This window comes from Acomys russatus, chromosome 11, assembly GCF_903995435.1.
Source record: "Acomys russatus chromosome 11, mAcoRus1.1, whole genome shotgun sequence".
In the NCBI taxonomy this organism is placed as follows: Eukaryota; Metazoa; Chordata; class Mammalia; order Rodentia; family Muridae; genus Acomys; species Acomys russatus.
Genome location: NC_067147.1, coordinates 15,159,901 through 15,186,809, shown reverse-complemented (window position 1 = coordinate 15,186,809; position 26,909 = coordinate 15,159,901). Strand labels below are relative to the sequence as shown.

Sequence of the window (26,909 nt, the reverse complement as noted above, 5' to 3'; positions counted from 1 at the left end):
CATCTTCTGAGTGCTCTCATAGAGAGTACTCACAAATGCGATGTACAGGCTGACTTGACAGAGCGCGCTTATAGAAGTTTCCCAGACAAAATGTTCAAAACTCTAACCATCTACGAGAAGTGGTTGACAGTTTCAAGGGCACATTCACAGTATTTAACGCATCAATAAGCTCTGTTACTATCACAATGAATAGGAAGCTTAAAGTACAATGCACCTTCCCATGGCTTAGGATGCGCGTTTCATCTTTGGCCACTTCCATCACGTGTAAAGCCTAGAGAGGGGACACTTCACATGCTGTGTACTCAGGGTTAAACGTCAATATCAACAATGCAGTTGACACTGACCGTGTATTTTCTCAGACTTAAAAGCAAATGCAAAGAATACACTACAGCTTCTTTTTTTTTTTTTTTTTTTTTTTTTTTTTTTTTTTTTTTTTTTTTTCAGCATTTCAAAGAGTAATATTGAAGCCGGTCACTTATTTCTGAAGCCCTGATGGACAGGTGCGGGGTTTCTCGGCCTCAGACCACAGTTGCTTATTTCTTGCCACAGTCACCATCATTACTGTGACTCTCTCCGTCCATAACATGGGCACTAGTAAATCTGGAACTGCTCTGTTTGAAAGAACAACAACATTTTTGAGGTGCACGTCTGCTCATGTCAGACTGTCGTCAACAGCTTCCCGGTACTATTCACAGACTCAGAATGGCGTAGAGAGTATATAACCCCTGACCCATACTCTTTGAAGCCAGATTTGGATCTGTATGGATTTACCCACATTTCAACAGTGATCACTGGAGCAGAAATATTTAATTCTTACCTTAGGACACTCCAGGAAGATGCTAAAGATGAAGCCCAATGGAAAAGGATGAGCTTTGAGGATAGAGTCTGAACTCAGCAGGACTTAAGACCAGAATGAACTATGGTGTTGTACCTCTCTAGAAAATGTGTAAAGACATTCTGCTGCTTTTGAAGGGAAACCAAGGACCACAAGAACACAGCCAATGTTCAGAAAACCTCAAATATAGTACAATTATTACCATATATCCTTACAAAATGCTTTAGATGGGAGATGAATCACTTGTACCCAGGAATATACAAAGAATGCAAAAACACATATGTATATGCATGTATTTAAGTGGATGAGTGGATGATAGATAGATGGGTGGATACAGATGATAAAGAAATAGATTTTCCCATGAAGTAGAAATATACACTGTACATCTATGATAGTGTTTATCATTTCACAATTTAGACAATGCACTTCGTGTCAAGAAAACATCACCCCTGAAAACACTGAAAACTTTGGAGTAGTAGAATTACTACCAGAATTTGAATTAAGGGATTCTAGCCCAGCCCTTCTCTGTGCTCCACTCACCAGGCAGAAGCAGGAGCGCATCAGTAGCAAAATCACCTCCACTCCAAACACCCCTCCTCTCCTCCCACAGAGAAAAAAAACATGCACAGCAAGTATACAGTGGTCTCAATTCACTCCATTCCTTATCTTGCTATTATCTAATCCTGCGTCCTTGACTTCCTCCTTCTATGTTCTGATAGAAGGCCCATGTTTCTTTCCCTTGATTTCTTTACTCTCCCCACAACGATACCTATTAAATACACTCTGCTGACAAAAGCTAATGGTACATGATAATGAATAATTGTCATGACATCTCTGTCAAGCTTGATTAGGGAAATGGGGGTCTCAAGGAGAGAAATGTGATTATCTAGCACCTCGGATCTTGCAAATGTGATTGTTCTAGAAATATCTTGCAAATATGCTTTTCTCAATGACTTCTGGTGTCCTCCCTTAGACTCTACCCTTAAGCCTTCATTCTGGATTCTTCTATCCCAACTCAAAACACTTTTTGTTGTTTCTAGTGATGAAAATTCTGAAACATTTTTTGGAATTCCCTGGTTTTGTCTCATGTTTTGCTTCTTTAAAGGGTTCTGCTTGTATGTGAGATAAGATATTGTGTAGAAGAGTAAACATTGTTCTATTCAAGCCAAGGAAATAATGAGTGACAGATTCTTTTTACTATTCTACATTTGTAATAGTGTTCTATTTGTGCCAATAAAGTTTTATTACCAACAAAATGTTTAAAAATTCTCCCAGATATTTTTGAAATATCTTTCGCCTCTTTAGAGTGAACTAACACATGTCTCTATTTGTTCTCCTTTCAGCATTATAAAAGCCTTAATTAGAAAAGAAATAGTCTTCCAACAAGTATTCAATTTGTCACTCAAAATATCAGTAATCTATATAAACCTTACTTTGAAGTAAATGGGTGGCAGTGCTGCCTTTAGACAGTTAGCAATTCTCATATCACAAAGCTATCCAGAATAGTCTGATGATAACACGTGGAAATTATGAGACAGACAACTACAGAGCTCATCTTCAGATCAAGGAGAACACCCACCTGTCCCTCTCGATCTCACGGTGCCAAACGCTTCACCTTTTCCTTATTTCTTCTTTCCATCTCTCCAACCTGCACCCTTACACATCCTGTTCTCATGTGTCCCCAGACTTCCATACTTCCATTCACGCATTCCCTTTTGGTTTGAGTGTGTGTGTGTGTGTGTGTGTGTGTGTGTGTGTGTGTGTGTGTGTGTGTGTGTATTCCCTCTTCCTCTTATTCAAATGTATTTGTGTCTGAGGAGGGGCCATATGTGAGTATGGTGTGTCTATTAGTGTAGTGTCTGTGTGAAGGGTGTATGGGAGGGGCGGTGAACACTTCTACATCTGTTCATGGAAGCCAAAAAGACATCAGAGGTCCTGGCTCTATTGTTCTTGTCTTTTGGGAGAAAATTTCTCAGTGAAGCTGGTAAGCCAGCAAACCCCAGTAATCATCCTGTCTCCCACCCCATGCCTCCACTTGACTAGGATTACAGGCATGCAGATACAGCTGGCTTTTTGTGAGTTCTAGGGATCTGAACTCAAGCCCTCATACTTGTGCAGCAAATGCCTTATTCACCAAGCCATCCCCTTAGCCCCTTGTCTTCTTATGTATGAAGTTGTGCTGGCAACTTTCTATCTCATTAGCAAATCCATCTGAATTAGCAAATCCCTCTGCATATCACCCATTCACACAATGCTTGAAGGTTCCCTTTTCTCTCAATAATATTATTGTGGAATGACAGCTATTTGGGGGAGGATAGTTTACAAAACACTCAATTAGTGTCCAAGAGTTCTGGGAGAGAGAAAGCTTAAACTCATGGTGTCTTCTCCGGTTCTATTGCTGCCTTACTGTGCTGTTCGTCAAGTCTTAGGAGAAGGCACTTGTAGCAGTTTCCACGCTCTGTCTTTATTGCTCCTGTTTATAGATTACATGTAGGACTTGGCAGGTCCACATGTTACATCGTTTGATCACCAAAAAAAGTGATGTAATGGTTGCCTCCCAATTTTTAGATAAACACACCACAGGCTCAAAGAGATTGAGTTATTCTCCCAAGGACTTGCCGTGAATTCATGAGAAGTAAGCAAGTCCTCTATGCTGAAGAACTGACAGCAGGATCAGTGCTTTCTGCCGTTTTTTTTTTGGTGGCACCATCTCTTTAAACTGCAAGCTATAAGTTCACACCTCTCTTAATTATGAGAGTGAATATAATAAGTAATGGGATCAAGATGCTTCACTCTGTCCCTTTCCTCTTTTAATCTACCTAGAGACATTCCCTTTTAATCACCTGCAATGAATGATTGCTTATTACATAATTTTATGGCCCAGATAAACTCAACACTAAAGCTGACTCAATTACCCTTGGTAATTATAGCACGTGGCGGGGGGGGGGGGGGGGGGGGGGGGGAATAATCACACTTGCTGACCTACTTGAATGAACCGATAATGTTCATTCTTAGCAGCCATCCCGCCAAATGTTCCCTATGCAAGTATGGTTCAGCCAGAAAAAAAGCGCAGGAATTAGAGGGTTTCCGGGGAGGGGGTTGAGAAAGCTCTGTTAATGTTGGTGCTTAGTTCTCTGTAGCTATTATACAACTGTCCTGCTTCCCATGGTGCAGTGAACAGAATTGTATAGTCTATGTTTTTGCATAAGTTTTTACTCATTGGGTAACATAACTAACATGCTATCTAGGAAGCAACACTTTGACCTGGAAGAGGGAATAATATGGGTGACACATTCTATTCAGCCTTTTCCAAATGACTTCATGGCTAAGTCCACTAATGAGCCGTTAACAGATTCTGCAAAGACTGTGCCACTCACATGAGACAAGGACTAGAGCCTACAAAGCAGAGCCAGGGAGAGGGGGGATCATAAGGGAGATCGCAGGGGGGAGGGAATGCAGTGGGTGCAGGATCACAATGAGCACCAGTAGCTCACCATAGTCTGAATAAGTAAAGGGACGTGATGGCCATTTACAGGTAATCTGCCGGTGTCCTTAAGAGCCAATGAAAGCATGAGCCCCTGCTTTGGAAGAGATTCTGAACAAAGCATTCCCAGTACAACATTTCCCTCTGCTGAGTGGGTTCAAACAAAGGCATCACCTCCTCATCCTAGTCCTCAGCCTTTCCAGTCATATCAGCTAGATCTATTCAGGTTTAGGGGTCCATTCTATGTATGAATGCAACAGTCACTATGCTGCCAGAAGAAACTTGCCACAGACATAAAGGGTTCTAGTTCCAGTCCCGCACTGGACTTCCGGCCTTGGGTGAGGCATGCATTAGCTGCCTTGGCTGATGAACTGGAAAATTCTGTCCTTCTCTCTTTTTTCACATGGCATTGGAAAGTTAAGACGATGGAGATTTAACAAGGGCACACAGTACCATGGAAATGGAAAACATTACAGTTAAATGAAATCCTAGTGGCTCTAGCCTAATGTCACTTGTTGTACCTTGTCACTACAAGAAGCCTGAAGTGTGTTAGAACCTCCAGAAGTTCCTTAGGTCATCAGCTGCTGTTAACTCCCTGTCACATGCGCTGTGGTGGTTGAGAACTAGGGTTCAGTGGGTGTCACACAGCCCCCGAGGAAACCCTGCAGAAGTTCGCATGCTATAGAAGCTTTTTCTGAGTTTCCATTTCCTCTTCTGAAACAGGGTGATGTATTCAGGTATAAATCCCAATGAATTTGACTATCATAAGGATTAAATAAAGGAACCAACCCATATAAGCAGATTTAACATCAAATTGAGCACACAGTGCCTGATCAGTTATAAATATTATCTCTTCAAATGTCTTTCATATGACAAGAATAGACCCTCCAAGCAGTAAGGATTTCTAGAATCAATTAAGTGTAGAAATGGATAGATTCCTCTGTGGAGACCATGAATGTGCTCAGAACCATTAGTGCACAGGCCAGCCCTTCAAAATGGAGGCGTGTTATTGACTCATTGCATGATGTGCTTGAAGATGGCAATGCTTTCTTTCTGCAGAAACTTTGCAGCACTGAGCTTGAAGCGGCCATGCTTTGAGGAATATTGCTCTCACAGATCAGATCTTCATTACACTATGATGTTAAGCTCCACAAAAATATGAGAAAGGGGGCCAGCAAAGGGATTTGGTGGGTGAAGGAACCAGACGCCAAGCCTGAAAACCTGAATCCAACCCCAGGGACTTGCAGGAGGGCAGAAGAGAGCCAGCTCCCACGGGTTGTCTCAGACCTCCACATGTGTGCCCTGGCAAGGCATGCCTCACCTTCAAACACATAAATAAATGACTTTAACTTGGAAACATTTTTCAATTACAAGGAAATGAGACAGAGAAGTGAGTGGATGCATCCGGGCTTTATTTCTAATTCAATGAATCCCTAGGCGCTTTCATTTGTTTCTTTCCTGTGAAATTCCTGATTCTACTTGCCCTCTAGCCAGGCTCATGAAAGAAGAAAGGTCATGTGCAGTTGGCCATTGCTGAAGCTGAGTAATGAATATAAAATATCTCATTACAATACTTATTTACACTATGCATTCTCCTTTATGCATGTTTTTAAAATTCCATGGAAGTCTTAGAAAACACATTGAATAAACCAGAAATAAATGCATGTATAGATATAGATAGACTGCAACTTTCTTTAGTATATTACATTTTATTAATTTATTTTGTGTGCATTGAGACAGTGTTGGGAAGTGTCACACATACCCCATGGCATACGAGTAGAAGGCAAAGGAAACCCTTCCTGAATCAGTTCTCTCTTTCCATAGTATGAGTCCTAGGAACCGAACTCAGCTGAGCAGGCTTGGTTGTAGGCACCATTATCCTTTCAGCCATCTCACCAGCTCCAGACTGTCTTTTAATATATGCAACAAATCTAAGGAAAATGGCAAATGCCCTGGGGTTTACATACCTACTCAAGCAACTGGAAGTGATTTGCTACTTTAACAATCTTAGGATGAAGCTCTTCTCATAGTTTAAAGCCAAAAGAGGTCATCCATGCTGACAGCATTCAAGGAGAGTCCGTGTGGGGTGTGTGGAGGGAGGGAGGTGTGGGAACATGGCTAGTCACACTTTGAACCTTTCTGTGAAAGTGTTTTACCTTTTAAACCTGGAACATAAATTACATCTTCAACTTGGTCTTCTCTCTTGCATACCTACCAGATACACTACTGTACTGTAGTCAAAGACAAACAGAACCTTGACAGGACTAATCACCCAATCAGCTCCTGTGCAATGGTGAATTGAAGGGCTGCGACTAGTCTTCATTTTAACTGCAGCAGTCCTTGGGCAGGCTCAGGTTTCCAGCTGCCAGGGAATCCTAAGGAACTTTCATCTGGGCCAGAATCCATTTCACTCGCCAAAGTGCTAGTTCATTACAAGAATTATCCTTCCTACTAAAAGTGGAATCAGCCAGCAGCCATCAATATTGGTCTTTTGGGCAAACACTCCCTAACTGCTCTTTTGCTCCATATGCCATTGTTTTAAACATACTAAATCATTTCTAATTATGATCAATTAACATACTTGGATATGTGAATCATATGTTTTATGGCTTAAACTTGCTTTGGTGTATTCGCTAACCTGCCTGCCTACAAGGCTTGTGGTCATGCCTTTGTCATTCCCCAGCTGGCCAATTTCACAGTCTCCTGAAGGGCCGTTCTCAGCCACCTAGTTTGTGCTTATGATCCAATCAAAGTGTACGTGGCACGTGGGTTTGTTTCCTCCCTCTGACGTTCCTGTTTCCTCTCACCCCCAGCCAGGCACAATGCCTTTCTTCTTCTGATAGTAACCTCTAAATTTAAAATACCCACTTTTGTCTTAGTTTCCAGGGGTTTTTTTTTTTTTAATACTGTTTTATTGAGTCACGATGACAATGTCTCTCCAATCCCACAACAGATGGACCCAGACTCATATTGAACAGCTTTGACTCCACCCTTCTCCAAAGACCTTAATGGGGGTGGGGCATCCTCAGGGGCCTTAAAAAGAAGGAATTCAATTTCCAGAAGCAGTGTTTCTACCTACATGAATCCTCTTCACTTCCAGTCACAAAAAAATACATTTGCACCCATTCACACCCACGTCGACGTAATAAAAACAAGTTATATTCCAGATATGGCCTGAGGCTGCCCCAGATGGATACACAGCCTGACATTCTTACTCAGGGTTTCCAAATGAGCTTTCACAAGACTAGGTTGGCAAAAATGGGATGTTATCCACTAGGCAGGGGTGCACTTTGCTGACCCTAGAAGGGTGGGTTTCCAGCACTCAGTGACTCTGTCACTGTTTAAAAAAAAAAAAAAGTGGGCTTGATGCAGCTAGGCTGTACTGCTGTTTAGCATTGTCTATTAATTTCTTCCTCCTAACATGATAAATATGACAGAGGCAAGAAATCAGAAAAGTAGCATTCGTAAGTAAGTGACCTTTTCTGCATATACTAGACATGGTATGAGCATTTTGGTTGTGCCCTTTCCAATGCGCAAGTCAATTATCTGTTTTGTAGCAGCAAAGATTAGGCTTCAGGAGAAAAATAAACCCCACAAAATTAAATGCAACCCTAAATGTCCCACATATATGCCAGAAGGATAAGGACTGGGCAGAGGAGTCCACTTCTCAAGGCCAGCTTCTCTCAGAATGCCCCCTTTGTCCATGGGCAGCTGGTCTTGCAGACTCTACTCCTCAAATGCCTTTCCCTAACTTCCTTTCTGGGCCTTTTAGTGACCACAGTTACACTTCAGACTTTCCTATCTACAGGAATGGAATCCACCCTTCTTAAAGTAGACTATAGATTTGTCCAAACCCTCCTCTGCATTCACCTGAACCATCTGATATTCTACAGACCTGTGAATCCATTAGGCACAAAGAGTTCTCCAGCTTCTGGTCAGGCCTCTCTAGGGCCGGTTCCTGCCCCTCTGTCTATGCTTGGAAGTTTAGTGCATTCTTTAAGATTATGACGAAGTCACTCTTCCTCCTCAATGACCAGCTCTCACCAATCCCTAACTCGGCCTTCTTTCTGGTTGGTGGTGGTGGTGGTGGTGGGTTGTTGTTGTTGTTGTTGTTGTTGTTGTTGTTGTTGTTGTTGTTGTTGTTGGAGAATAAGTGCCTTGAGAATTAGACTCATGCCTTACTCAGTGTTACAAGGCAGTTGCCAATGGCACCAAGGTGATGAGACAAAGCAGGGGTGGAGCCTTCTGCTGATGAATGCTTTAGCAATGTTCTTTCCAATATGGCTGTGGCTTCAGCCTGTGCTGGAGTTAGAACAAGCTCTTTGTTATTCTCTTGTGAGTTCAGACCAGTTGAAGAAATCTGTGTCCTTGAGCTTGTCCTTTAAACACATGTGGGAGACCCCTCGTCCTGCTTTCAATGACAATGATGCTGTGCACTGTGGGCTCTTAAGAGTTCATTAAATCAACAAATGTGTGGAATGATTTTTTTTTTAATGACTCAAATAACACTTTCCCATGGGGTGAAACATCGTTATAATGGTGGTTCCTTCCTGGTGGATGTCTAGTGGACAATCAGCCCACAGAACAGATTTCTTAATTAAGCTGAATTGTCCTGTGCCAGACTGCATGTCACATTTGCTAAATCGGTTTAAAGAATAGGCCATCTTGTGTATCAGACTCTCGACTGCAAATATGTATAAATACACATTGCAGCCTACTGCTCTGAGCACAGTTTTGAATCCTGGAGAAATAAACCGGGCGTTTGTTTGCAAACTGACTGGCATGTTTCATTTCAGAGTGAACAGAAGGGAAGCTGTTGGGCAAGGCCATGGATTGAAATGGGCAAAGGTCTGGTTGGGGAGGAGGGGGGGAAAGAAAGTCTACTTCTTGCTAATGCCTAATCCTGAAGCTTTTAAATGATGAACAGTATTGATTTTGATACTTGTTCATTTTTATTTCCAAAATAGTTCTAATTTTCAACGATCCTTCCTTTACAGGCCAGACACCACTCTTTGGGCCTTCATCTGCCCTTACATGATATAGATGGGTTTGTGGGGGGGTTGTTTTATGTTTTATTTTGTTTTTTCATTTTTGAGACAGTGTTTTATATTTTCCAATTTTTTATTATTTTTTAAATCGTAGACTTCACTTAAATACAGACACACAGGTAGCAGTCCACAGAGCGTGGAATGGGGCCAGGAAACTCACATGTTAAATAGATATTGCAGGCAATTGTGACATAGGGCTTTATTTGTGCCAGAAGAAGAACTGATGTATCTGTCATCTAAAATGGAAATCTGAAAATAACTTATATGCACTAAAAACTCATGCTTTCCCATACCAACTAAAAACAATGGAAGCTTTTGCCCTCTGTGGCATGATGTTCAAAGACCTTTATGACCATTTTCTTGGATGCTACCCAACTTGGTAGTACCTCCCAAAGCACTGCTCTACCATAAGTGGTGTGCTCAGCCTCACAAAACTCTCTTGTTTTAATACCCTCCCAATCAGACAGATTCTACAGCTATGGTTCACATTGTTTCTGATAAATTATGGGTTTAATAAGCACTTCTTAGGTTTTCTATAGAGTGCTAAGTTTTAAAAAAAAAAAAAGTATTTTAAAATTAAACCTAAAGGACCCATACCTGCCATCAAACTTATTTCCTAATTAGTCTGGAAATAGTCATTGCTCTCCACTACCCACAGAGTCACCAACTCCAGGTCCTCCGATGCCTGTCTTGCTTAGCAAAGCCGTGGACCAGGTGCTACCACACAGCAGGATAGGAAGTACTCCTGCCTGCTGCCTCTCAGATGCTGACCTGCACCTCCATTCTCCCTCTAATTCCTACCACATTTGGACAGTTCATATATACTTCATATGCTTTACCTCTTCTCGGGAACACCTTTGTTTGTGGCCAGCCTAGTCCAGGACAGCCAAGCCTACACAGAGAGACTCAGTCTCAAAAAAAAAAAAAGTTTTTAAAAAATCCAGCTGTTTTTCCTTCAGGTGTGTCTACCTGCTCTAGTTCCCAGGCTAACCCTATTGCTGACCTCCATCCATCAGTAATAGAAGCAGCTTAAAGGATGGGTTTAGGATGTCCTGTCACCTTGCAATAAAATCTTCCCTAATTTGAAAAGGTATCATCTGTGTAAGAGTGCACAATTCTTTTCACACCCTAACAGAACAGACTCACATATAGCTCACACTCAGGCTCAACCACAGGAGAAGATTTTTTTCTTTTCCTCTGACTGCCTTTTTTCTTCCCCTCACTGGCAGCAAGTGCCTGCAGCACAACACTGCCTTGGAAGTGTTTGTACAAGTCTCACTCCTGGTCATATTTTTAGAGAAAAGTGCCAACTAATCCATTCTGGAAATGTAGACTGTAACCCACTGCCTTAATGACATTTGTCTCCACTCCCAACCCTTTCAAATACTTCATCAACCTATGCTCTCACATAAATTTGCCTATGCATGCATATAATTTCAAAATGCATAACTCCAGAGCTAATTTTGGGTAGTATGGGTAAACCGCACATGCCTCTTCGCAAACCTGGTGTATTTTTTTCCAAATAGATGCTTCACTCTTCCTCTAAGAAGCTAGATTTTTTTTTCATTCTGAAGTGTGTGTGTGTGGGCCAGGTAAGTGTTAGAAGCAAACGGCGCTTTCAAAGTAGAAAACAAATAGGAAAGAATATCCTTGGTATTCTGGGAAAAATATCCTTTCTGAACAAACAAGCTCAGAGCAGTAAATCACTCCTGCTAGCAATTGTATATGAGGAAATTCTGACTTCCCCATTCACTTCCCCATTGCCTACTTCCACGAGGAGGTGACTAGACTCTGGCCACAGCTTTCCACAAAGGTTCTCCCGAGACACCTGATGCTGTGCTCTTCCTCCATCCTAATAAAACACACTAACAAGAGCACTCTGCTCACAAAACACTCATCCCTGGGATCCAACAATACTTTCAGCACACCAGCTCTCTGTCTCACACACCTGTCCTTTGTCTGAGATGCTCAGGTCAGTTCTGATTGTTACCACACACAGAGAGATGAGTTTCATAACCACATGGTTCTTAGTAGAAACACTGATTTAACCAATGTCAATGGGCACCCATGTTGCCTTATTAAGTTACAGATTCTACATTTCTTTTTTTCCCCCAAGACAGGGTTTCTCTGTGTAGCCTTGGCTGTCCTACACTTGCTTTGTAGACCAGGCTGGCCTCAAACTCACAGAGATCCACCTGCCTTTGCCTTCCTGAGCACTGGGATTAAAGTCATGCACCACCACACCCAGCTCCATTTCTACACTTCTAATCAGTTCTGAGGAAGCAGCCAAGTCCTGGGTGTCCAGACAACATCTGGGATGACAAGCTTTTTAATCACACTATAACAGAGACTGGTAGGTTAAAATTCCTGCTCGGGCCTTTAAAACAATCTCTGTTGCTTTATTTTTGTTGTTGTTTGGGTTTTTTAGGGTTCACTATAGAGCCCGGGATAGCATAAAATCTACAACCCTCCTGGCTTTCCCTCCTGAGCTCTGAGATGACAGGCCCAGGTTCCTGTCTGCTTTAAAAATACTCTCCAGATGGGAAGCAGAGGTAAGTGAGGATTTCTGAGCTATCTTGAATCAGAAATAAGATTTCTGATTGTGCCTCTGCATGAGCATGTATGATAGGGCCTTGTGTTCTTAGCTCAGCAGTCTTACCAGAACATAGTTCACAGTGGTTCTCCTATGTGGTTCAAAGGAATCTTTGTACAATATGAAGTGACTTTTCTTTCAGTTATATTTTACATGATATACATCTGTCTATTCCACATTTCATGATGGAGTTGAGACATGATCAGTGAAGATCAGAGATAAGGAACACGTATTTAAAGTAACTGAGAAAGGTCACTTAAATACACACACTTGTTTTGATTCCAGCCTATGCAGTAGAATGATTTCCAGAAAGTATTCCGCACATTGCAATGACCAGTGAGTATACATGTTAAAAATTGTATGCTCTTTTAAAAGCAAATATTTAAGTTCATAATAGCCACAGTGATGGTCACAGGTTTTATCTATAGAATACACTAAAATCTTGAGGTTTAGGCCATTTGTGTAGGCTGAGAACACACTTTTGAACATGTTTGCTTACTGAGTTCCCTATAACCTTTGAAGTTCTTGCCTCTTGCCACCTTTTCACAAGAAGCATGCAAATTGTTTATAATTGACTAATGTGAAAGCAACCTAGGTACTTGTAGAACAATGAATGGATAAAGACAATGTATTAAAAAGGGATTATTGTGACCATGAAATATTATTTAGCCATAAATATTCTGACACTTGCCACAAACTCGCCATAACTGGAGTATATAACATTGAGTTAAATAAGTGAATCATCTCTCATGCATGAAAGTTAAAATAAAAATGGACCTGAATGTAAACTAGTGATAGCTAGCAATTAGCAAAAAAGAGGGAATGGCTAAAGAGAGGCGAGATTGAGCTCCATTGATATGCACAATGAATAACATTAATCAAAAGTAAAGAAGAAAGAATAATGGCCATGACTTTGACCCTCTGGACGAGGAGCCTGGCTCCATTACAACAAAAGTAATTACGAATCCAAAGCTAATGAATGCTACATCACTAGCCTTTTCCTACAGCTCTCCGCTGGATGTCCCTGGCAGGGTGGAGTATGTAGGACCTCCCACCAAGCTGCTGCTTTCTGGCCCTTTCACATCCTGCTTATCAGCGTTTTCTGACGTTTTTCCTCCCCTGTGTTCCTTGGCTTTGGCTTTTCTCCTTTTCTACTGACTTAATGGAACTATTTCTCTTCAGAATCTGGCTCCCATCACTATCAATGATCAAAGGCAAAAGCATGGTTCCTCGAGGTCATTTTAAGTGGAATGAAATATTTAGATACCAACAGAGTTGTAAATAAATGTAATGTTTGATTCTTAACAAAACTGCATTCGAATGAGGGATTAGAGTTTTATTCCAAAATACATTCCTGCCTCCTTACTCGAAAAATATTGAAAATTTTGTTGGACTTTACCATAATTCCTTAAAATCAACTTTCCAAGTTCATAGGACATTTCACTTCTCAACCTCTTTTCATTAGTTCATTTCTCTGTTTTTTTTTTTTTTAATGGAATAAGCTACATTTAAATGGCTGCCCATAGAGAGAAGGCAATTTAAAATAAAGATTGGTTCCATGTTTACTATTTGTAATGTCCTTGCTTAGTGCAAGGCCTGATCCACCCATTACGACATTCTTCTTGTAGGTTTCTAAGATCCTCCTCTGATCTAGCCAATGGACAGGACATTCTCCACAGTTGGGTGGAGAGCAGGAACTAACTCTGACATGAACTCTGATGCCCCATATTTGACAACCTCCCCTTGGTGGGGAGGCCTGGTGGCCCTCAAAGAAAGAATAAGCAGGCTACCAAGATGAGACTTGATAGCCTATGACCATAAAGTAGGGGAGGAGATCTCCCTTGGTCATAGACCTAGGGGAGGGGAATAGGGTGAAAGTAGGAGGGAGGGAGGAACGGGAAGATACAAGTGATGGGATAACAATTGAGTTTTAATCTGAATAAATTAATTTTAAAAATTAAATAAAATAAGGATTGGCTGGGCATAGTAGCACATGCTGTTTAGTTCTAACATAAAAGATGTGTGAGGTGAATCAAATACATCCTTGGACATATTTGATAAGCTATATTGGGTATATTTAATAAGAATAGGTAGTAGTAGTGGTCGTGACAGTGAATTAGCCAAATGTCTAGGAATTCAGATTCTCTGTTTATCTACCCCATGTTCCCAGGTATGTCCCAAAACACAGCCTGATAGCTAGTTACCCACTTGATTCCAATCGCTTAACTTCCAAGTACCCTTCAATTGGCAAGAACTGAGCCAGTTAACAAGAGTTCAACCAGTATGTAAGGTCTGTTCAAAGATCCCGATGTTGTTCACACACAGGCACGCACACTACTCGCACAAAATGCAGCTGCGATTGACAACTGAGCAAGTGTTTGGTAACTGTAAAAAGTCTGTTTCTCAAAGTCATTAGGTGCCCTGGGACAAGCAACACCAGCTCAGGAAGAATTCACTGAGAACCTGGGTCTAAGGAGACAACCCTCAACAACTCCTGTGTCTCCCTGTGTTCTACCCCAAGGATCAACTCTCTATCAGTACTGGCAATAATTTGAGATCCTTCCAGCTCCCAGGGTATCAAAAAAACTTGTGGAAGCAGAGCACAGAGGATTTAAATCATGTATTGCAGATTGATAGGAGAACCCAAAGCTCCTAATATTTGAACTCTATTTTCACTCCTCACTATGCTAATCCTTGTCCATACATGCTTTTTAAAGTCATGTTGCAGTCCACGGTTCAGTTAGTTAATAAATGAGAGTGCACACTCTGCGTTTGGGGACTCCTGTCAACACCAATGTTGACTCTCACTGCTAGTGTGAGTGGGCTCATCTCTCCCGTCTCCCCCTTTGCCCTCATCTGAAATCATCGCCTCAAGACACCTGCTTTGCCTTAATCCTATCCAGTACTTTGAAATCAGCTCTTTTCTTTTATCCAAACTACTTCCCACACAGATTTCCCAAAGCCGTTCTTAACTTTTTTCATCCCCATGCAATCAATTGCCAAGGGCTCTTACTTCTTAAGACAGTTTAAAGCTTTGTCTTCACTTCCACACGCACTGCCATTCCTTCACCTAAGATCTCATAAGTTGTCATTTCTTTTTTTTAAAAGTGTGGGAATGTACAATCATGACCTAACCAAGTAATCTATGCTCCACAGTGCCCCCAGGCTGGTGGTTCTAGCCATTACAAGCACCTTAACTTCCTGGTCGGTTTTGTGCAGAACAGCTGTTGCCTGCCTTTCTGCTGAGCGTCTTCCCCTACTTTCATAATAAGAGCAATTATTAACAAGTTGGTAGGGCATCCTCTCCAGTACACAGGGTGCTGCATGGCTCCTTCCTATCCACTCCTCTGCACCTCACAATGACCCGCTAATCCTACTGTTTCCCCTCCCCCATTCTGCAAGCACAGAGTTAGGATGCGAACCCAGGCAGTCTTAGTCTGTCTTCTTAACCTGTGGCCTCAATCTCACATCTCTCTGATTACAATTTGTCTATCAGTAGCTTGCCTCCCCCATTTAATAACCATTGTGCCCTCCCTCAACCCTAACTTAGTAGCCATAAATCCCAGGCAGAGCTGTTAACTGGTTTTGCTTTAGTCACACACACACACACACACACACACACACACACACACACACACACACACAGCTCCTCTTGTTGCATCTATTTAACAATTATCTTAAGCCAACAGCATACCTGACTGCCTTCTCTATCCCTCCTGCAGCCCTCCAGGGAAATAAACATGGAGGAACTGAAGGTGTTAGACACGAAGGGCTGAGCCTTGAGGGAGTGGCTGCTTCTCTATAAGCCTTCCAATGCAAGGAGTAAACAGATCACCCATGCAGGTGGGGGAGGCCAGTTGCCTCTGTCTTTTCTTGCTACCTGTTATCAGAAGACTAGAAACAAGAATGACGAGCAAGACTATGCTTGTGGCAGACTCCGAGGTGGACAGAATGCGGGAGCGTGGAGGACTCCTGCCTGGGGCTATTTCTCAGGTGAGGACAGACGATCAAATGAACACTGATGGGAACGAATGCTTATCTGGACCTAGTGTTTGCCTGCCTTCTTCTTCTTCTTCTTCTTCTTCTTCTTCTTCTTCTTCTTCTTCTTCTTCTTCTTCGCTTTGAAAGGACACAAATCTATCTTTGAAATCCTTCCTTCTTATTCATACTTGCATCTTTTTAACCTTGGGCTTCAAAAGGTGCTCGTTGAAATAAAGTGAACAGTAACAAAGAGGACCAAGGTCACAAGGAGCAAGCAAAGAAAAGACACATCACTTAGAAATACTTCCACAGAAATTCCTGCTTTAGCTCATGATGACTGGTAGTGCCCTATCCTAGTCACTACATATGAGTAGCTAGAACCTCATGAAAACACATGTGAATCAAACTGCCGTCAACTGGAAATGTTCTTGTATTCAAATTCAGAGAAGAGACCCAACAAAACCATGTAGGGGGTCTCAGATAGAGCAGATTTCCCTTGAGGATGCCTTCCCATCACTACCAGCATTGACCCGCTGCCAGCATAAAAAAGAAGTGCTGTGAGAACCTAGGGCTTACCAAATAACTATGGCGCCACACGGCCTCAGTGATCAGCTGCCCAAGTGGAACCCCAGGAACAACATCTCTGACCCTGTACTAAGAAGTGATGAAGATGACGATGACTGATGATGATGATAATGAAGATTTCAGGATGGCATAAGTAAAAATAACTCCCTAATAAATAAAGCTTGTAAACATTTTTCTTAATATCTCAGGCAAATTCTGTTTGGCATAGAGATAAGGTTATGTCATAAGGAAAAGAGAATATTAAGGACTCTCTAATATCCAGAAGGTCCTGGCCTAGTTTCCATTTGCAATTTTCCAACAGGCTCTGGCTTTACGAAGAAAAGGGGAAATATACAAAATATAAAAATATAATATAAAGGCGAGAGTGAGGCCACGACTGAATGTTAGAAAGAGTGAAGAGGCAAGCGTGTGAATAGTGTGTCCATGAGTGATGCTGTGTCCATCTTCATACCTCTTGATGGATCTCCAGCGCAGCAGAAGACTTCCTGACTGCAGTCACAGTGTGCAGCCTGGAAATAAGAGGAGAGACATGAAAATCCAGACATCCACATGTGCATATGTTATCATGTCACCTTAGCTACTATCACCACTTGTTCTGAGGAGCCTGCGGGAGTAAAGCATAGGTATGGTCTAGATATACTGTATACATGTATAAACCTTTCAACAAAAATATTTCACAAAATGGCAGAAATGTAAATGCAAACAACTTGTCGGGGGGAAAGACTATGCACACAAGAGTTCAGCTTAAAGGAGAAGAAAAGTAATAATTTAGAATATTCAAAATGAAAAACTATCTCTTGGACAAAGTTTTTCCACATACAGGCCTCTTCGTTGCAGCCCATTCTCTATGATGTGAAAGCTGTAATTCACTGCGCTTGTCCATCTGGAAAGGCAGCGTGTAAACTAGCACAGTCAGAGAGACGTAAAAGTTAACCGCTATCCCAGAATTTAGGGTGCTGTTTTCCATTGGACCTCATCCTCTAAAGTGTTAGAAATGTGAAATGCCTCCATACTTTATAGCACAGCCCACTGAGTCTTTGGATATTGTTTTCTGCACATGCATCTGAAGTCGACTTCTTATGTCAGTCACAGGTGACCTCATAGGTCTCGACAGAAGCTGAGGCAAAGGTAACTCTTGCCTCCATCGCCAGTATCTTCCCTTCTCAGTCTCGACTTCACCATCTTTCTCGCTGTGCTGAGAATCCCCTGGGAGCGGGATTCGGCGGGGGGGGGGGGGGGGGGGGGGGGGGGGAGGGGCGGGGGAGGCTGACACTCAGGCCCAGTCTGGACCAATGAAAAGCCAGTCTCTGCTGGTGGGGTTTTCAGAGTTGAAGGAACTCGGTTACACAGCCATGAGAGGCTACATCTAGTCACCCCAGTGAGGCATGCAGTCATTTCAAAGAGGAACGTTCTCTATGTTTGGCATTTTGGGGTCTTTTTTTGTTCATTGAGTGGCTAGTTACCTTCTGCCAAAGCTTCAGGGAGCTTGGCTGTGAAAAGGGAAAGTTCAGTTTAACTTTCCTAGGACTGTTAAAATTAACTCAAAATTTATTTTCACAAGCTCATATTCTACACAGTGGCTCTTCTGTTTGAATTCAAAAGTTTTCTTCTTTAAAGCAAATACCTTTCAGATCTCATAAACAGAAGGAGCAGAGATATCATCAGTTAATCCGGTTTCAGGCCAGTAACTTGTTCTAAAGTGGCTTCATAGTCTTCACCTCACCCTGGGAGCCCTTAGCCTCTTAACAACAAAGATAAATGAGAATTCATTTTATTCTCTTTATCTATAAGATAAACTCAGATGGACACCTTCCACCCTTCTGCTCTTCTTTGGAGCAGACCCTTCTAAAGCCTACAGCTCAAGAGCCCTTCAAAATGGATTCCCAGAAGACGCTTAGGCCTGTGGGATCCATGATCTCCTCACTGCCTCAGCCCTGATGCCTGACTCCCCAGAAGAAGCAAGAACATCAGGGTAATACACCCTCCCTGATACCCTTCAGAAACGCAGTCACCGTGTTTCATATGAAAGTTTAATGAGAGCAAGAGAACCAAGCTGTCTCTTGCTTGACTGGGTCTTCTAAAGGCTTGTGCCCCAAAGTCACTTTCTGTCCCTCTTTCCCTTACTGAATGCTCAATATTTATGTGCAGCTCACATTTGTGAATAAATGTGATCCAGTCCAAGGCAGAATTCTGACCTAGGTGAAATACGTTTCCGGCTGTCCCTGTCACATTCTCGTTTTTAAATAAAGAAGTGTCCTGTTACTTTCTCCTAAATTCTCTATGAAATTTACTATCTCTTCCTGCATTCCCAATAAAGAATCAATGGCTGGTAAAGGCAAGGCATTATTACTTTCTAAAGAGACGCATGAGCTCATTTGGATTAACCAGTCATTTCCAAAGAAGACATGAACATTAACAGTGTGAAAGGCCACCAGCATTGTCCCACGGGCTTTTCCCATACATCCTTTTGTTCATTTGTTACAATTTCCTATTATCAGCTCATCCCAATCTTGGGCTCTAAGCCACTTTAACATACCTCTCAAAAGTAGGACTATTGCAAACTTCGGTCTTAAACACAACCATTCCTCTCAAATTGTTGATCTTGTCTCTTTGTCACAGCAACAATGACAATACTGCCATTAATTTGTAAGTTTTTATAATTTTTTGTTTGATCACGTACTCATAGGGTAAAAAAAAAATCAAAGTTCAAGAGAGCTGTCACTTAGTCAAACAGTGTCAGAAGGCAAAATTCCTTGTCTTCCTAGTGATCTTTCTCTAACACTTGTTATTAAATGGAAGAAGTGCAAAAAATAAACTTGATCACCTTGTCATCAAGTAATAATTAAAGAAGATCAGAAATCCTGAAGCTTTCTCTACTTCCTTAGCCTAGACAATGACTTGAGATGCATTTTCTACTTTTTTCTCAAAAATGGGATATGAATGGACACAGAAGACCTCTCCACCCTCACTGTCCCAGCTACTTACTCCCTCTGGGTATTGGACCTTTAGGAAACATAGTTATTGAGTCTCAGAATCTTGTACACTATGCATCAAAAATAGTGCAGATGAAAAAAGATAACATTTAGGTGACAACTCCTGCCCTGCTATGTAACAATGACTTCATTTCAAGATTTTTTTTCATGAATGTAAAATAAAATCCTCCTAACCCAACTACTTAGGAACTTAGCTCCAACCCAAGTGTCTGCTTAGATCACCATGGCATGTTTAAGACAAAGAAAATACGACTCATTTCTAGCTTCTAAGTTTTACCTAAAGTCTTCCAAAGACTTCTTCTTGGTTGCTCTCAAACCACCGGCCTGGCAACAGGCAAATCTGTAGTCAATGACCTGGTAGATGATCGGATTGTACATTGCTGCAGACTTTGCAAGGAGGGTGGGCACCACGGATAGCTGAATGGGAATGGAGTTTGGCCGTCCAAAAGCTGACCACACGGAGACAACCGCGTAAGGGATCCAGGCAATCAGGAAACCAGCACAGATCAGCATCGCCACCTGACACAGGCAAAGGGGCAGACAGCAGGACCAAGAGAATTTGTGAGCAATGCAGGGTGAGTGGCAGGAGGGAAGGAGGGAAAGTCCCTCACTCTGATAAAGGTCCCTTTTTGACCACAATGATTGCTTTCTTGGGAACTTCTGTGAATTTGGCATAATTCTTTACGCCATTTACCAAATCCTATCCATTCCCCACCTTAGAATTTGAATGCACCCAAAGACCCAAAATATAGCCCTGTAATAGCTGTCAGATTGTGCCTGCATTTGGGACAAGAGATCACAGCAAAATTATGCCAATTCTCCTAAGCTTGCCACAATTCTCAACCCGCATTCCCTTAACGACCTGAGCGAAAATAAATTCATCCTGATGAACTCTTAAATCATCCCCATTTGCCTCAGGAAACTGAGAAGTATTGCCCTGGTTTGAAATTCTAATGCGCGCTTTCTTCGGGGATTTTTATTAAATTCTGTTTCTTCTGGCTCAAGTTTTTTCACAAGTTTGAGGCTCAGATCACAGAAATTTCCCAAATATAAAGGAGAAGAAAAAAAAGATTTGTGAGGCTTCAGCCAAAGGAATATGGAAAGAGATTTTTCTCTCACAAAATTAACCTCTTAATTTTCAGACCACAGAGTAACTAAAAATACAGTGTAAGATAACCTCACAAGTTTCTATCATCCCCAGATCAGTCCCTTTAATGGTGTGACACAAACTAGTACCCTATAGGTGCCAACCTTGATAAGTTACCTCAGGTCAGGTCAACAAACAGTTTTAGCAAATGCTTTCAGCCAGACACTAAGCTGAGTGCTATGGAACATCCCAGCATGCCACTGTTCCCGAGCTGTCTTCCTCATAGAGTACAAATAATAGCAGAACACAGCAGATTAGTTTGGGTCAGAAGAGAGCACGTTTGTTTCTTATTAGACTAAGTAGGAACTTCATGGATAATATTGCATAGACCCTGCATTTGGGCACACTGAAATAATAGTAGTGAGAGAAGCCGTGGGAATGCATCCCATGCATGAATGGAGTTTGTACAGAAACAAGTGAGGAGGCCATTTTGATGTGGGGAAGCTGTGAGGCCAGGAGGAGAGCTAATGCTCACGTGTCCAGGGTTTTGTAAAACATATTCCTGAGCTTTTTCTTGTCTCCACATGCTCTGCCTCTCTCAGAGGTCTATAAACAGAAGCATGGGAGACGAACCCATAGGAAGAAATCGCCTGGGAGAAAACAGCCGCTGGAAAGCCCACTATCTAACCATTCATCCAACAAGCAGTGTTGAGAAAGGAAAAGCGAACGCATCCCTGCCCACTTAGAATTTCCACCCTCAGCAGATTTGTTTAGATAAATGTCTAAACAAGAAAGAAGAGAGTCTCGATGAGAGTGCTAACACTGGAAAATGAAGTCCAGGCTCTGGCTTTTATTTTAGGTGAGCTATTCCAAGCCCTACTTGTGAGAGAGAATTACTAAGTTCTTTCAGTGAGATAAACAATGAGACTATATTTAAGTCAGAACTCTGGGTGCACGCTTCTTCTTTTGTTTGTTTGCATTTATTTTAATCTTCGTGGTGTAGCTTCCTTAGAATCCCTGGCATCCCCTCCCACCTCCTGGTTTTATGAAGAGGCTATACTAGGTAGCACATGACTCGGGTCTGACCAATCGGAGGACTAAAATCCCCTGAGTACAGAAACAGGAACGAGGAGCTTAATCAGAGTCATCACTGAGATTTAGCCATCTTCACTTTTGTCGCTGAGTCTTGGGACAATGTAAGTATGTGGCAACAAAGGCTTTCTTGCTTCAGCCTCCCATCCCTAACTTTTAAGAAGACCTGAAATCCTGATCATGATGAGCTAAGAAGAGGATCCATAACAAGAAATGAAACCCAGCATGCTGCAGAACATAGTAAAATATCTATAGATGCACTTTTGTTTTAGTAGCACAGCTGGTGTTGTTTTTCTGACAATAAAACTTGTGTGTGTGTCTTTGTATGAGTGTATATATATATGAATGTGTATTTCCATATGAATTAGTAATAGCATAATTATTATACCCGGGCCCCAGGCAATGATCCAAAGCTTGTCTGTGACCTAAAGAGCAACATGGATGTGAAATGTGTTGCCATGGAAACCTACCTTTGTGAAATATGTACGAATGAAGTTAAGGCTGAATTTAGTGATAGGACACTTGCCTACCATGTGCTCCATCCCCAGAAACACGCACATGCACACAGCTTGAAAACTATATTCTAAAGTCTGAGGTTAACAGAAGTTCACTCCAGAATCTCAAGGCTCAGGAGGCTAAGGAAAGCAGTCGTAGGACCCACATTTAGTTCCCAGCGCTCACAACCACTTGTAACTCCAGATCCAGAGAATCTAATACCTCTTCTGGCCACTGTAGGTACCTATACTCCCTTGCACATTTTCACACACCAATATACACAGGTACATATATATGATTAGAAGTAAAATAAATCTTAAAAGAAAGGAAACCAGGAAGAAAGAAAGAAAGAACGAACTTCAGAGCTCATCTTCAAAACTAATGGCAGGCAAGAAAAATCTGAGTAAGGCTCAGTCTCTTCCACTTTTCAGAGAATGCGTGACTCCCCAAGATGTTAATCAAATGAGGCCAGGACTCCTGCTCTAGAGCCCTGCAACCACATTTCTGCATCTTCAGCTAAAATCCCGTGCTGTGATCAACACTTCTAACCTGCTGCAACTACAGACAAGCCACTCTCTCCCTCTGAACTTGCTTTTCCGTCATTCCGCTGAAGCTTACCCGGGAGTCCTTTCTGTTTGGTTTAGTGTGACTTTTGTTTGTAAAGAGTAGAGCCCCAGGGTGCACAGTGAGGCCCCCTTTTCCCTAAACTCCCAAATAAACACTGGCTACATAAATAAAGCTTGTGTTAGCAGCTAAAGAGAGACTAAACATCGCTCCATCTTTGATTCTAGGGTGAGTCATCCGATGATTTTATGCCATCTCAAAAGCCATTTTCTGTACTGCTGCCCAAGCCATTGACAAAACATAGATTAGCAAAAAGCCCATAATGTTTTCTACTTCTATGGGGATGTTTATAACACTGGTGTTGTTGCCCCTTAATGGATACACTGTGATTTTTAAAAACACAGAAAAAAAAATACAGCAAATCAAGTACTGCGGGTGGAGCTTCTGGCTTCACAATAGGACACAGTAGAAATCAAAGCTACCCACAGGAAGAAGGGGAAAGGAGGAGACATGTTGTGAAAGGTGCTAAACAGTTGTGCTTCTGTGTGGATGCAAAGTCAAACCAAGGCACATCCATTTCCTTTGACCTCATTTCAAATTACACCGCACAAAAATATCAATCGTTTAACTAAATCTGTACCAGCAAGATAACTCACAGAGTATAGGTGCTTGTCGCTAAACCTGATGGCGTGGGTGTGATCCCAGAGACTCCCATGAAGGAAGAAGACCAAGCTGCCAACTGTCTTTTGACATCCTTGCATACAATGTGACAAACATGGGTGTGTGCGCACATGCATGAGTGTGAGCACACACACACACACACACACACACACACACACACACCTAAATCAATTCATTTCCTAGTTAATCGATTAACGTTTAAGCTCTTTCTAATATATTTGCCATACACTTTCTAAAACCTTTGTGACATTTTTTTTTCCAGAGCTTGGACTAGGCTTAAACCTTTCATCACTTCTTTCTTCATTCTAACCAATTCAATCTCATTTTGATTTGCCAACATTTATTTCCCAGAAATCCTTCAGCCAGTGCTAACAGAGGCTACAGCATCCTTCACAGGCTGTGTATTTTTTTTTTAATGACTTCACTCCCATTGCTGTCTCTCAGTGCACTGACAAAGCACTAAGCCCTCCAGGTTCCAAATTAGACAGTTTTGTGGGAGGAAATTCACAGAATTCCTGTTTAGCTAGTGCAAAAGGATCACGCATCTGCAAATCAGATCGTTTTAAATAAGTCTTGCTGCAGCAGACCCAGGGATGTCAGTATTCCCCAGATCTAGTTAAAGCTGGCGGTTAAGCATTGCAGAGTAATGTTGCCCACACATGCTCAATTCCAGCGAAGTAACTACTTAGCGTAGTTGTAAGGCAATGTGGCTGAGCTTAAATATTTGAAGTTAAATGTGACTCTGACTCATCCCAACAGGCAAGAGGCCTAAGGAGGGAAGTCCTGTCCTCTCAGTGTGAGTGACACACAGGAGTCTTTGGCTAGAAGGTGCTGTGTCTCTCCATGGTCTCAATCCTAGTTTAGCCCGACTGACTATAAGAAGGACAGAAAACTACACTTGCTCTATTCACAGACATTTCGTAAGAGGAATCTAGTTCCTCCCAAGAAGCTCCTTTGCCCAGATCTGAGTCAGACTTCGGCAGCACACTGAATAACGAAATAGCTATGAGGTGGCCATGGAATTGATGTAAAAGGAAAAGCCTGGAAGGAGGGCCAAGGAGATGGAATGGACCCCCCCCCCCCCCCGTCAGTAACAAGATTGAATTACATCACCAAACAGGTGATGGCAATGCTAAAACAGTGGCTGGAGTGAGATCAGGGCACCAAGAGAAGGAGGTGGTAAAGGGTCCTGCCCTCTGCAGGAGAGTGTGTGATTGGCCCAAGCATGGGCTAAGGAGGCTGAGGCATATTAGCAAGTACATAGATTTGCCCAGAACCAGTGAAAATTAGATTAAAAGATAGTAATGCCATTTCTGGGACAGCTGCCTTACAGGTGTGAGTTCGCCTGTCTCTGCGTGATACCATCAAAATGCAGAAATGTAAAAAGCCAGCATGGATGCACACAGGTAATCCTAGCATCCAGGAGGCAGAAGCAGGGGGTGGCCATGAGTTCAAGGCCAATATTGGTGTCAGGGTGAGTTCCAGGCCACCTTGTACTATAGAGTACGGTCTTGAGAAAAGAAAGACAAAAAGAAGAGGAGGAGGAAGAGAAGGAGGGGGAAGGGAAGAGGGAAGAAAGAGAAGAGAAAAAAATAAGTGGGAGGGTGAGGAACAGAACGGTTCCTGTAGCTTCTTTGTCACCCAGTTCGCTCACACACATACAAAGTCAAGAGTCGTGGTGTCTGTGCTCTCGGGCTGCCTTCTAAGAGCATAGTTCCTCTAAGCATGTCTGTTTTGAACTCTTCTGTTTTACCCACAGAGTGACAACTGAGGTCAACCGTCTCACACCCTCTTCCATAAACTTGCAAAGAAACTTTTCTGGAGTCTTTGGGGGTGCCTGGCAGCTGTTAGCCCTGGCTATGATCCAAGCAGAAAATATGAGCTCATGTTAAAAAAAATTTAAAAAAAAAAAGAATTCCACACTTTCCAGTTGCAATTTTCTCAAACCTTAAAATACCACTACTCTAAAAACAAGCAAAAGCTGTGATGGAAAAGAGAGAAGACAAATGAGGTCATGCCAGCTTGCCCATCTGTTTTGGGAAGTTTAAGCCTAAAACTGAACACAACATCCCCAGACTTAGCAATGGCCTGACCTAGTGAATGAGGGCTAGTTTCTAAGTACCTACTCAACAGAGTAAAGGACCTGAGGGAGAGGTGTTCAGTGTAGATGAGCCAAGGTCCTTAGGTGGGACAGTCTTGCTTAGAGTAGAACAAATAGCTACAAAGCCCAGCTAATATTGCTTTTGTCAAGCAACCACAACAGACCTTTAAATAATCTGCCATGTATAATCATGTTGGCAGAAAAAAAAAATATCAGAATTTTGAAGTCAATGATGACGTCATTTGATTTTATCCCCTCCCCCTTCTCTCTTGCTGCACTACCTCCCCTCCCCCCGTATCTCACATCCTTCCACAGATGAAACTACTTAAGGTCCTAAGCACTGAATAGCTTGCCCAAGGTATGTGAGTCCAGAGTCTGGGATTTAAGTAATAGATGTGGATTGAGAAAGTTGGAACTCACACACACACACACACACACACACACACACACACACACATACTCAGACCACAGCCATTGAATGGTTTTGATATAGATCATACCAGCCTGGGTGAGGACAACGACCCTGGGTCTGACCTCACTAGACCTTGAGACGCATTGACAGGACAGCGGGTGACAGTAATCTATACCTGTGTCCCAGCAAGGAGGCAGAGAGGTTGGGAAGTCATCTGTCGGCTTTTTTTTTTTTTTTTTTTTTTTTTTTTTGCATTTTTAATTTGAGTCATATAGCTCTCCCCTGCCCCTACTCTTCCAAAGTGATTAAAAATGTTGTCGATTTCTCAACACAGGATTCAAGCACTGACAACCAAAATCAATAATAAATGTTAACAGTGTATGTCCTCTCAGGGGGCTGGTGGTAAAATTGGAAATGACTCCTACTTTGACATTCCTTTTTACTATTTTGTCTCTCTGGCCTAGTTTTTCTGTCCTTCAGCTACTATATATTAAGCATGTGGCATGTTAGAAGCAATGTGCTGGGTTCTGGGGACGCGACATGATGAAGAGACAAGGTTGCCCTGCAGGCCCTGTTGACAGGAATAAAGAACATTGGACAAGTAGTCACAAGAATGAGGATGCAACTGCAAATTAATTAAAATTTTGACCATTCCCAAGAAATAGTCATGTTTTGGTGAAACATTATAACGGGAATGCCTGAATTCCATTTTTTAAAATGCTTCTCTGAGAAGTGACCTTTAAGCTTGGAAACACTAAGGAGAACAAAGAGAAATAAATAATTAGATTTTAAAAGAGCAAGCACTTCTACTAACTGCCCTTGGCATCCGCATAGGAAGTCCCCTGAACCTGACAGCTCACTGACAGGTAACAATCAATGGGAAAAACAATGAGATAAGTCACCTCCGGGAAACTGAGTTCATAGCTTGAGTCTTTTTTTTTTTTTTTTTTTTTTTTTT

General features: G+C 42.0%; 1 protein-coding gene across 1 annotated transcript in view; it reads right to left on the bottom strand.

Moving 5' to 3' along the window:
* Nucleotides 1-533: 533 nt before the first annotated feature.
* The window catches only part of Opn5 (opsin 5), a 46,932-nt gene continuing 20,556 nt past the window's right edge, over nucleotides 534-26,909 (bottom strand). The window contains exons 5-7 of the mRNA XM_051152572.1: nucleotides 19,797-20,038; nucleotides 16,978-17,035; nucleotides 534-611 (exon numbers count right to left, since the gene is read on the bottom strand). Of these exons, the coding sequence (XP_051008529.1) occupies nucleotides 534-611; nucleotides 16,978-17,035; nucleotides 19,797-20,038 (378 nt within the window). The remainder of the gene's footprint in view (nucleotides 612-16,977; nucleotides 17,036-19,796; nucleotides 20,039-26,909) is intronic.